The 12831-nt window shown below is 36.7% G+C and overlaps 2 protein-coding genes across 4 annotated transcripts in view; one reads left to right on the top strand and one right to left on the bottom strand.

The window, feature by feature from the left end:
* NKIRAS2 (NFKB inhibitor interacting Ras like 2) overlaps nt 1-12831 on the bottom strand; it is a 113902-nt gene that overhangs the window by 42537 nt on the left and 58534 nt on the right. Inside the window, exon 5 of one of the 3 annotated variants that reach the window (XM_058182931.1) lies at nt 1325-10267. The exons of 1 other annotated variant lie outside the window; for it this stretch is intronic. In XM_058182931.1, coding sequence (XP_058038914.1) covers nt 10214-10267 — 54 coding nt within the window. In that variant the 3' untranslated portion in view covers nt 1325-10213. Of the gene's footprint in view, nt 1-1324; nt 10268-12831 lie in introns of those variants that run through there. One more of the 3 variants, XM_058182933.1, reaches the window with a different exon arrangement.
* ZNF385C (zinc finger protein 385C) overlaps nt 1-12831 on the top strand; it is a 241667-nt gene that overhangs the window by 194074 nt on the left and 34762 nt on the right. The window lies entirely within an intron of this gene.

Below are 12831 nucleotides of genomic sequence, written 5' to 3'. Positions count from 1 at the left end.
TCAGTGGAAGCATGTTTTTTTTAAAGATTTGTTTTAGATTTTTTAAAAATTCCATCGTGTTATTTTTATAAATAACTCAGGGCAGTGAACATACTCAATACTCCTTCCTCCTCAACAACCCTGCAATATGGGTTGGGCTGAGAAAGAAGCTCAAAGTCACCCCGCTGGCTTTCATGCCTATGGTATGACCAGAAATCACAATCTCCTGGTTCTTTGCTTAGTGCCTTAAGACCAGATTGGCTTTCTGATTAACAAATTTGTGACTGCATGACTGTAACTTTGTTGCTTGTATCCTTGCAATTTATATTGATATTGATTGTTTCCTAGTATGATTTGATTGCTTATTGTACCGTATGATTGTCACTGGTTGTTGTGCCTTATGATTCTTGATGAGTGTATCTTGTCTTTTTATGTACACTGAGAGCGTATACACCAAAGACAAATTCCTTGTGTGTCGAATCACACTTGGCCAATAAAGAATTCTATTCTATTCTATTCTATTCTATTCTATTCTATTCTATTCTATTCTAAATGTTCCTCTCCTTTGCAATGAAATCACAGGGACAGAAAAACTGGAAGATATAGTACTGATTTTTTTTAATTGTGCAATTGTACCAAGGGAGTGAAGAAATACCACAATTCTATAATTTTTATTCAGACATCAATACCGATCCCAGTGAATCTTATTTTCTAGCAAATAGATGCAAATACTCATGGGACAGGGAAGAATTTCAATGTTTTGTATGCTTTGTAAGCAGGTCTATGTTTTATATCACAATCTAGTTGAGTCATGTACTTGTATAACATATTTACAAACAGCAGTGAGAAGCAAGTATGATATCTTGTTGATAACTCTTTCTAAAGCTCAGCCACCATTACTATTATAATTCTGATTATTCCTGATCTCATAAATGAAATATGCATGCTATAATAGCTCTATGTTCCATATGACTAAAATGAAATGACATGTGACTTGGGATGCCATTATGCATCAGAGCATTTGTTAGCAAATGCAAAAATAAACCTAAACATACAGTCTTCTGCATTTCAGCCTCAGGTATGTTTAATGGCAGTTTGTTAATGGCAGAATTAGTTAATTCATTGGTACGCCAAATTTCTAGTTTCTTCTATGAATGTTTAGCTGGTCATTGCATAATTTTTACTCCAAACAACAAGAAAATATGGGAAATATGCAGCAAGACTGGGTGCAAATAATAGAATTATTCTGGAGGCTAATCTTAATTTGAAAAAGAGAAAAAAATATTATCAGGGAATTGTGTTTAGCTACAGGTAAAACTCGAAAAATTAGAATATTGTGCAAAAGTCCATTTATTTCAGTAATGCAACTTAAAAGGTGAAACTAATATATGAGATAGACTCATTACATGCAAAGTGAGATAGTTCAAGCCTTGATTTATCATAATTTTGATGATTATGGCTGACAGCTCATGAAAATTCCAAATTCACAATCTCAGAAAATTAGAATATTACATGAAATCAATAAAACAAGGATTATACATAGAACAATACTGGACCTCTGAAAAGTAAAAGCGTGCATATGTACTCAGTACTTGGTTTGGGCCCCTTTTGCATCAATTACAGCCTCAATGCAGAGTGACATGGATGCTATCAGCCTGTGGCACTGCTGAGGTGTTATGGAAGACCAGGATGCTTCAATAGCGGCCTTCAGCTCTTCTGCATTGTTCGGTCTCATGTCTCTCATCTTTCTCTTGGCAATGCCCCATAGATTCTCTATGGGGTTCAGGTCAGGTGAGTTTGCTGGCTAATCAAGCGCAGTAATCCCATGGGCATTGAACCAGGTTTTGGTACTTTTGGCAGTGTGGGTAGGTTCCAAGTCCTGCTGGAAAATGAAGTCAGCATCCCCATAAACCTCATCTGTGGAAGGAAGCATGAAGTGCTCCAAAATCTCCTGGTAGACAGCTGCATTGACCCTGAATTTAATGAAGCACAGTGGACCAACACCAGCAGATGACATGGCTCCCCAAATCAACACAGACTGTGGAAACTTCACATTGGACTTCTAGCATCTTGCAGTGTGTGCCTCTCCATTCTTCCTCCAGACTCTGGGTCCTTGGTTTCCAAATGAGATGCAAAAGTTGCTCTCATCAGAAAAGAGGACTTTGGACCACTGAGCAACAGATCAGTTCTTTTTTTCTTTAGCCCAGGTAAGACGCTTCTGATGTTTGTTGTTCAGGAGCGGCTTGATAAGAGGCATACGACATTTGAAGCCCATGTCCAGGATCCGTCTGTGTGTGGTGGCTCTTGATGCACTGACTCCTGCCTCAGTCCACTTCTTGTGAAAATCCCCAGCACTTTTGAATGGCCTTTTCCTGACAATCCTCCAGGCTGCAGTCATCCCTGCTGCTTGTGCACCTTTTTCTTCCACACTTTTCCCTTCCACATAACTTTCCATTAATATGCTTTGATACAGCACTTTGGGAACATCCAACTTCTTTTGCAATTACCTTTTGAGACTTTCCCTCCTTATAGAGGGTGTCAATGGTTTTCTGCACAACTGTCAGGTCAGCAGTCTTTCCCATGATTGTGATTCCTACTGAACCAGACTGAGAGACTGGTTTAGTGGGTAAGACGCTGAGCTTGACAATCGAAAGATCAGCAGTTCAGTGGTTCGAATCCCTAGTGCTGCATAACAGGGTGAGCTCCCGTTACTTGTCCCAGCTTCTGCCAATCTAGCAGTTCGAAAGCACGTAAAAAATGCAAGTCGAAAAATAGGGACCACCTTTGGTGGGAAGGTAACAGTGTTCTGTACGCCTTTGATGTTGGGTCATGCCAGCCACATGACCACAGAGACATCTTCGAACAGTGCTGGCTTTTCAGCTTTGAAACGGAGATGAGCACTGCCCCCTAGAGTCAGGAATGACTAGTACGTATGTGCGAGGGGAACCTTTACCTTTATGTCAACCGCTTAATGTCAACCGCTTAATGTCAACCGCTTTAATCTAGTTTGCAGAAAATATGACTTCTGTAACAGAATCATCAGTGCTTGGAACACTTTACCTGACTCTGTGGTCTCTTCCCATAATCCTAAAAGCTTTATCCAAAAACTTTCTACTATTGACTCACCCCATTCCTAAGAGGACCATAAGGGGCGTGCATAAGCGCACAAACGTGCCTACCGTTCCTGTCCTATTGTTTTTCTTTTCTTCTTTCTATATATATGCTTATACCTCCTTATATTTACCCATATATGTTTATATACTATATAATCTTTTGTATGATTCCTACATATATTGTTGTGACAAAATAAATAAATAAATAAAAATAAATAAATAGTTACAGGTCTGTTAAGAAGTATCAGCGAAATAATGGAAGAATGTCAAACATGGGAATCCCTATGTCATGGGTTTCAAACTCACCATGTCATGTTGCCATTATATGATGTATCGCAATGTTTTTTTTCCCTTTGCTGAGATGATGTGGTCTGCGCATGACACATCTGGCCAGCGGGCTGCCAGTTTGTTAACTTTGATTACCTTTGTTTCACCTAATGGCAAACAGGTTGAGAAGGTATAGTGAGGCAATGGGTATCATAATGACTCTTACAATAGGAAAGACCTTTAAAGGAGGCAACATGACTCTGTATCTTTTGATTGGTTGGTTAAGTGCTATTAAGTTGTTGTTGCAATTCCATAGATAATTTTTTTTTCCCCCAGGAGGATCTGTCCCCAACTTGGCCACTCAGGTCATCCAAGAGGATACCCATCACCATTGTATTTAAGTCCACTCACCTTGCTTCTGGTCATCATTTGTTTGGCTTTTTGTTTCCATCTTTGCCAGCATTACAGATCTGGTCTTTGTATAATATATCCAAAGTATGACGGTTTAAACCTCAAGTGAGGACTCTGTTTTGACTTGTTTAATGATCCATTTGTTTTTTTTATTATTATTATTATCTGTGGTATTTTCAGAAGTTCTTCCAAAACCAAACTTCAAAATTGTCAATACTCATTCTATCCTACTGGTTCAAACTCCAGTTTTGCTTGTAACCATCACAGGAAAAAAAATACTTGCACAATTCTAATTTTTATAGTTACAGGCGCATCTGAAAATCTTTCCAAGGCCTTCGTTGCTATGCTACCAAATGTTAGTTTAAAGCATATATGCTGATTGCAGGTTCTTTTACTGTTGATAATTGATTCTAAAAAGCAGAACCTATCCAATACTTCTTTGTTTTCGTTGTCAGTTCCAAGACAGTTGCTATACCTGTTGTTATTAGCATGGTCTTCTTTTTATTTAATTTAGTCCCTTGTTTTCACTTTTTCACCATTCTTTCATTTTAATTACTGTAGCTTTTCTTCTTCTGCATTAGTGGCTAAAGCATAAATTGGGATAATCATATTAAATGGTTGTCCCTGGGGTTTAATTGATATTATTTGGTCATTGATTACATTGAAGACAAATACAGTTCGTAGTATACCCTTAGTATATCCTTCATAACTATGATAGCAATGCTGTTCCTTCTTGTTTTTCATGTCCTGAGTAGTAAAAATTACGATCTTCTAATTCAAAGTGTCCCAATTGTAGACCATCTCAATTTGCTATATGTCACCATATAGTTGATTCATTTCATATTTTACTGTGCCAAACTTTTCCATGTTCATGTGTCTTACATTCCAGGCTTGGCGGTAATTTTGTATTTGTAGATTCAGGTTTTCTTTTCCTGCATGGAAATATTAGCCACTAGATATCCAATTAGCCAAGTCTTTAAAAAACCCCTTCCTCAGTGGCTTGTTGAGTGCTATCTGAACTGAGGAGCCCATCACCAGACAAAATATTGTCAATCACATTATTTTCTATCCATATGGTTTTTTTATATAAATACAGAAATAGTTTCCTATTGCCTTCTGCACAATATGAAATTATGCCTTCGCCATTGTCACTAAAGTAACTTTCAACTTCTAATATTTTCCTAAACGGTTGCTGACCAATGAACTGCCTACTTCCTTTAGCTGGCCAGGAATGACCTTCACACCTTGGGTGACTTTGGTGGAATTATGTATTGGCATATATTCCCAGGGTTCTTTGCTCATCCCTTCCAGAAAAAGCACCACCACATTGAGACAGCACAGCAGATGGTAAGGAGGGACCTGTAACTTAAAATCAAAACAAGTGAAATCAAGGATGCAAAAATAAAGTTGGAATGTTATTTACTTAGTAACTTGATCATGAATTATCTTAATATCCTCATTCTATTACTCTTGCACTCATTCCTCTGGAATCAGATGGTATAATGATTGAGGCACCAGACTAGAAACTGAGAGATGGTGAATTCTTAACCCTGCCTTTGGCATGAAGCCAGCTGGATGAACCTAGGTCAGTTATTCTCTCAATCCTAGGAAAAAGCTAATGGTGAACTACTAAAAAACCTTGCCAAAAAGGACTATCCAGTCAATTGCCAATTGTCAAACATTGGCTTGAAAGCACATACAGAAACCCAAAATATGCAGACACCCCCCCCCCTTAAACATTGATCTTTGTGTTAACAATACTAAGAAGTAATTGTAGAAGTGTTACATAGTGAGAAGAAGCAAGGGCTGAAGACCTTACCTTTCATTAGGTTACTGGTAGATAAGACATTGAACACAATGAAACAAAGGATTGCATTACACGTACCTCAATAGGGTCAACTTTTTATGCTCCTTGCCATAATTCAAATTGTAGATTCAATCTACCTTTTGAGAAAACCATTGGTACTTATTGTGTCTATTGCTTCAAATAGAGAATGAGTCATAATGTATCTATATTTGCATGTGAAGAAAGCATTTTGTGGCTTTCACTGAAGTACTGTTGGATGTGTTTCCTATCTTCCAAAAACTAAACCATCTTATTCAATATTTCCCTAAAATAACCCATCATCTCTGTCACTATCAACAAGTTAAAATTGTACTGTATGAATGGTCATAGCCTTTCTAATGAATTGAATAGGACTCTATAAGAACCAGGATTTGTGAGGTGGTTTTCTAAACATGTGGGAAACCAAAATGGATTTCTGATATTTGAGAAAATTCCCTGGTACTAGGAAAAGAACAAAGATTGTGGAGGAGATTTATTAGTTTTGATCAATGTTGGGGATTCCAGCTCTTTTAGGTCAATATTCTTCTAAATTTGTAAACTTAAACTTCAAACTTGTAAACTTTTTCCTGGACCATGTACATTATATAGATTGCCCATATGAAATAATAGAGATACTGGCTAGTCATCTAGTAGGAGTCCAGAAAAGGAGCAAACCTTGTGTGAAGGAGCAAAAAGTCCAGTTGGTGTGACTTTTGAAGACAAAAAGCATTTTAGAAATAATCTAATAGGAAAATTATTGCTTGAATGTAATATTGGGAGCCTTGGATAATTCCAAAAAGTATATTTTTAATTGTGTATATTTTAGAAGTGTCCCATTTATTATGATTTCTAAATTTTTCCAGCTTTTTTCCCTTTCCATAAATGTCCCTTAGGTAAAGGTAAAGGTAAAGGTTCCCTTCGCACATATGTGCTAGTTGTTCCCGACTCTAGGGGACGGTGCTCATCTCCGTTTCAAAGCCAAAGAGCCAGGGTTGTCCAAAGACGTCTCTGTGATCATGTGGCCGGCATGACTGAATGCCAAAGGCGCACGGAACACTGTTACCTTCCCACCAAAGTGGTCCCTATTTTTCTACTTGCATTTTTTATGTGCTTTCGAACTGCTAGGTTGGCAGACCTAGGTTGGCAGAATCTAGGACAGGTAATGGGACCTTACCCCGTTACCCCATTACGCGGCACTAGGGATTCTGCTGAACTGCTGACCTTTCGATCGACAAGCTCAGCATCTTAATCTCTTAGTCCCCTGTAAATGTTTCATTTGTGAAGTAATAATCCACACATTTTAAAATACTTCCCCATCCAGGAGTATGAGGTTAGGATCAAACTGGATTTTCTTTACTCTCTTCTTTACAGCATTGTTCCTCACTATTCTATTTCTCTCATCCGTGGAGTCAATTCCATCAAAGATGCTAATTCTCTTCCTTTGCTCCATCTGCTCTGACATTAACAGTGCTGGATTCCAATGTTTCCTGGTTTTAAGAGAGAGTTGCACTTTCATGGCAATCTGATAGATCATTGAGTTAGATTTGGTGCAAATTAGCATCTTTTGCCTAATCTAGTTAAGCAGCTATAAACGGCCAGTAAACACTCAGCTGGATCCAGTAGCCGTGACTCTTCCCTGAATAGGGACCACAGGGTCATAAAAAGTCCCTATTTATGACCCTCCAGTTTTAGATTGCTCTACTTTAATGAGAAACAAGTCCCAAACTAAGAGTAAAGATTTTTTTTAACTCTTGATTTTGAAAACTGCAAACTGTGAAGGCTGTTACAAGATGTCTTCTTATAAAGAATGCCAGTCCAAATACTTGCACTGTGTCCAGTTGCTCTCCATTTATCATCTTGTCCAGTTCTGATTAAATAGAGAAAAGGATTTTTAGAGCATTCCTCTCTCTTATACAGCTTCTAGCCAACTATTTCCTTCCTTGCAACTGGAAGACATCTTTAAGATTAGGTCATTCTATCCAGGTCTCCAAAGGCCTCACCATTCTTGTTGCAGCAAATCCTTTTAATTGAGTGCCTGAATTAACAGCTAAAAATACATCCCACAGCTGCTCTTTTGGAATATCACTGACAAAAAATTGATTTGAAGAGAGAGGGGAGAAAAGAGGACAAGCTAGGAAGTACAGGACCGCTTAAAAAATAACAAAGGTTAACCTTGTTTTGAGTTAAATGTTAACTAAACAGAAACAAGAAAATATTCCAGCAGTCAAGCTCCCAGGGTTGCAAAATTTATTCAAGTTTTCCTTCAAAGAAGTTTGGAAAAAATGTACCTAGTCAAACATCTTGCTGTGGCCTAAACTTCTGTTGGCAAACCCCCAATTTGCCTTAAGTTGACAAATATTGTTCAAAGTAACTTGCAAATACGGTACATAGATTTTTGTGTGAAGGGAGAGAGAGAGGAAGGAAGAGATGAAGGGAGGGGTTCGTTCAAAGCAGAAATCACTAATGACAATATGTACCAGTACTTGTTTGTTATTCTAAATTGCCAAAGGCACACAGTTCTTAATAGAAATCAGTACTGACAGTAGTTCAATGCAATACACTGAACCTTGGAACTTTCCTTTTGAAAGCTTTTGCTCGTCAGATTGATTAATCTTTCAAACGTATCAAGTAGGTGTTTATTTTGTCTGTATTGCTAACATATTGTATATTATACAGAATGGACTAGTGTTTGCCCATCTCTTATGGTAATGCAACATCATCTTACCTACTAAGGAACTAGGACTAAACCTTGTGGTCTTGCCAAAATGATCCACAGTTCAAAATAATGAAAAATATGTTTGTTATTAAATTGAGGAAGAAAGATGTATGTGTGATTATTTTTTTAAAAATGTGTTGAGTTATTGCATCATAAAATGTAGATCATTCTTCTTATAGAGAAATGCCTATTTCTTTGTTAATGCTGACAGAGATACTTTGTACCTCCCAGTGCATGCTACTTTTGAGTTTCAATGGTTTTATCTTTATTGTTAGGAAACAGTCAAAACAGCTGTTACTTAGGAGAAGATAAAAAACTGTTGTTGGGACATACTATGGGGATATATAAGCCATGACAATCCCCATGGGTTTTTTTAAATTAATGCTAAATTTTATTTCCCTTTTAGGTGTTCCTTGTAGGCTTTTGACCCTTAGAAAATAGAAGCCAGCAAAATCAAGTTTGCTCTTTAACTGCATATCCCATCCTGGATTTGATACCTTAGTTACGTTAATGCTGGATGGCATACGTCTTGGCAGCTTGACTGAAAGTAAACAGATATGAGGAAGAGGCATTGACAAGTTAGTGCCAGCTGCATAGTCTCCCTGGAAGATAAAGACTTTGTTAAAAGTAAACCAGGAAGAAAGAATGGATTGGATTTATAAGAGGAAGAGAATAAACAATTAAGGAATCCTGATAGACATAGCAGGAGATCCAACCATATGTTTAATATGATATATGGGAATCAGTATAACAAAAACATTGGGACTGCATAAACAAGAGAGTAAACCTATGATGAAATATAGTCCGGATTCACAGGAAGGAGGGAGGGAGGGCATTCCAGAGGAGCAAAAGATAGTGAAGTTTAGATAGTTTGTCTGGAAGGGAGAGAGTTAACACAGCTCCACTAGGAGTTCTCAAAATATACATTTAATGGAGTATGTAGTCTATTTCAGTTTGGCAAGAGTTCTATCTATAGGTGGGGAACAATAAAAGAAACTGCAGTTAGAAGGAAGCAATCCCATTGGCATAATCCAATGCTAATGGGATTGAAGTAGACCTTTTGAGTGCAGTTGCATTCGTTCAAAGATAGGCAATGTCTTGATTGTTAGAGCCACATTTTTACTGGTGGCTGTGGTAGTGATCTAACAAAGCAATTGGTGGGGATAAGATTGACATTTGTTGTAATTTCTTCACTTTTTAAATTTTGAAATAGCCACTAACCCTGTTATAGCACCTGACCTCTGAAATACAGTTCCCCTCTCCCCATAATAAAAGAGAATAATGAAACCTTGTCATGTGACTGTTATAATTTGTATAGTTTCCCCAACCTGGCATTTTCTGTTGTATTGAACTTCATTTCCCATATTTTTTTTTAGATATTATGGCCTTGCTGGCTAAGAATTATGGAAGGTGAAAATGAATTCAACTGGAGGATATTATTCTAGAGAAGAGTGATAAGAGTACATTGATAAGCTCTGGAAATCAGGATACATTATTTAGATTGCAGGTTCTAACATCAGACTAAGAATCCTACAAGCCAATTTTTGCATGATGAAAGAACTAGCTTATGTAAGATCATTTTTCTATTCTACTACTTATTCTAGCTTCTTGCTAAGAGCAAGAATCATCATCACAGATACTCTTCCTTTTATAGCAGGGATATCCCACCTTAACAATTTTGAAGTCATCAAAATACACATGTCATGTCTATAGGTTGGATTTCACACTTTATCTTGTGTTTTAGGGATGAAAAATAATACAGTAAGACACAACAATAGGTGGAGCTGCAATTGGAGGAGACTATTTGACACAGATATATTGATCTTCTGTTTCTCTGAAAGGGATCTAGGAACTAGGTAGTAATCCAGATGATCTCAAGATGGCATCAATCAGGAAATCATTTCATAGGTGTATTTGTTCTCCCAGGAGATCAATAGTCCTGTCAAAAGAACCATCCTGTAAATAATTAAAATGAAATATAATAAATAAGTAGATAAAATCATAACAGCAAGCCTTAGCCGCTATCAGAGAACAATTGGTAGTTGGTTTTCCCACCAATAGGTAATATTGTGAGGAGGAAAAAAGATAGAAAAGAATTCATAAAATGCTGCCTGGAAACTATACTCCATTATATTATGAAACATGTTGTGAGAGGGCAACAGCTCCACCCTATCTCAGTTCTGAATTATGGAAGGTAAGCTGTGAGGGTAGCAAAACATATGTTGATGTAGTTTCCTCCAGATCCAAGGATGCACTTGTGTTATGCTGACCAAAATGTTGCAGTGCATGTTTAGTTTAGGAAATGTTGATCAAACATTGTCAGACTCCATTATTTTGGCAAAATCCAAGAAGTCAAGAGATCATAAACAGCATCCAGACAGACCTGAGAAGGATCAGTCAAAGGTAAGAAAGTGCAAGGGAAAGGTAACTAGTAGCAAATTTTCAGGTCAGTTTCAGGACCACGGAGAGCTCCTAATATTTCCTATTTCTATGTTGCCTCAGAATATCCTATCTCCAACCATGTTTAAATAAATGTGTAAATCTTGCTTTGCAGATGGAGGGAATTTTTTTTCTTCACAAAAGGTATTCTGTATGTTTTGCCATAATAAATGTCTTCAAATTTTGTCCTACTGCATATTATGGCTACTTAACAAGAAATGGTCGCCTCTCACTAAAGATTGCCCCAACCAGCAGGACTCAGGGTCCGGAATTACATCCTCCTATTTCTCTGAAAAGTATGGAGCTCCAGTAAGGAGCTGATCATGATGCCTAGAGTTAGAGAGATAGAGATATACAGTACATATACATTCACACACACACACACATATATATACATACATTAGTTTGAAACTAATTCAAACTAATACCGAAAGAAAATGGAAAAAAAAAACCAGAAAAGATTAAAAAAATAGAAAGAAGAAACTTTACATTTCCCCTTCATCAACCATTGCAATTATGATTACAGATTTATCTCTTGCTTTGTGATTACCAAGAGAACCCCTCAATTCTATTATTCAGTTTTCTTTCTAACCATCAAAACCCAAATCATAAGTGCATTTTTCTGAATCATGCAAAAAGTTTGTAAGGTGTTTCCAGTCAGCCACTAATGTAGATGTTTTTTTCCTAAACAAGTCAATTTGGCCACCTCTGCAAGCCCCATCATCTTCATCAACCATTCCACATGATTTGCATACCATCATTTTTCTTCATAAGCATAGGAAGCATATTTTTCAAAATGAATATGTTGATTAATCATGTGTTCAGGTCTTTTTCTCCAGTATTTCTGGGAAAGGAGCATTATTATAAAGGTTTTCCTAGACTCAAACCATACTGTAAGGGACCATAATCAGCATGTTAGTATTTGTCACATTACAAGCACTGCTGCAAATCTAGTGAACTCTTCACTGTCTAATATAATATTTCTAAACTGCAGACAGCATGAAAATTGCTGGTTCACCACAGGAAAAATAATAATGTAGTCATTAGTGACCTTAAAGCCACTTATTTCACTTTCTTCGAGCCAATTTTTCCTATCAGTTGTTAATTCTGTTCCATCCCTGCATTGGCTGGGACTGGATGTTTCACTGCATATCAAAATTATCTGCAGGTATCTTTTCTGACTGTGTCCTTATCCTAGTTGTTGACCTTATGATCAGAAGCAAATCTAGATAAATATTTTATTCAGTAGTGAGTAGTGAGCTAGCAATTCTTTGAGGAATTAGACAGCCTTCTGATTTTTATTCTTGAAATTTATATTATACAAGAAAAAAAGTTAGGCTATTAACTTTTTAAATCACATCTTATTCAGAAAGTATTCATCATGCATCAGAAGCTCAAGTCATTTCACTGTGATGTATTTGTCATCTTTTAAAAATATACTTCGAAATATATAGTTGCACATAGAAAATGATTATTTAAAAGTATTAAACAAATACAAAAATACCTTATCTAAGCAAAATATCGTATCTATCTTAAAGGGAATGAGGAATAGTATCTAAAATAATCAGGGAATGGGGTATTATCTATATGGCCTCGGGATGTTCCCAACAGCTAGTCTGTTCATGTTTATGTCTTTCAAGTAATGAGTGGAAACTCAATATATTTTGGGCATAACTGGCTCTGTGGTTCTGAAGTCTAGAAGCTTCTTTCTGGAAATGAAAGACATCTGCATTCTAAATAATAACTATATGATTGGAATATTATTTTCCTGTTTATTTCCTTTGATTAATATTTGATTAACATTAAAAGATTATATTTCACATATACCTGTGCACACACTTGCAAATTTTATTTTCATCCTTTTTTGGGGATGAAATTTTTGGAATTAATGAAGAAAAATAAATCAGCCTTCATTCTCTAGATGTCAGCCCTTCGAGATAAACCAAGTCAGAAAAATGGTCTCCGCAAAAAATATCAGAACTTTACTTTATTAACATAGGCTATAACAACATCTGGAATAACTGAAAAGAGTTTTCCCTTTCCTCTCTATTATACCAAGGAGAGTCACTTTAAGTTTCCAC

The sequence above is a fragment of the Ahaetulla prasina genome, chromosome 4 (assembly GCF_028640845.1).
Source record: "Ahaetulla prasina isolate Xishuangbanna chromosome 4, ASM2864084v1, whole genome shotgun sequence".
Classification (NCBI taxonomy): Eukaryota; Metazoa; Chordata; class Lepidosauria; order Squamata; family Colubridae; genus Ahaetulla; species Ahaetulla prasina.
The sequence above is the reverse complement of the archived record's forward strand: the minus strand, read 5'-3'. Positions and strand labels throughout refer to the sequence as shown.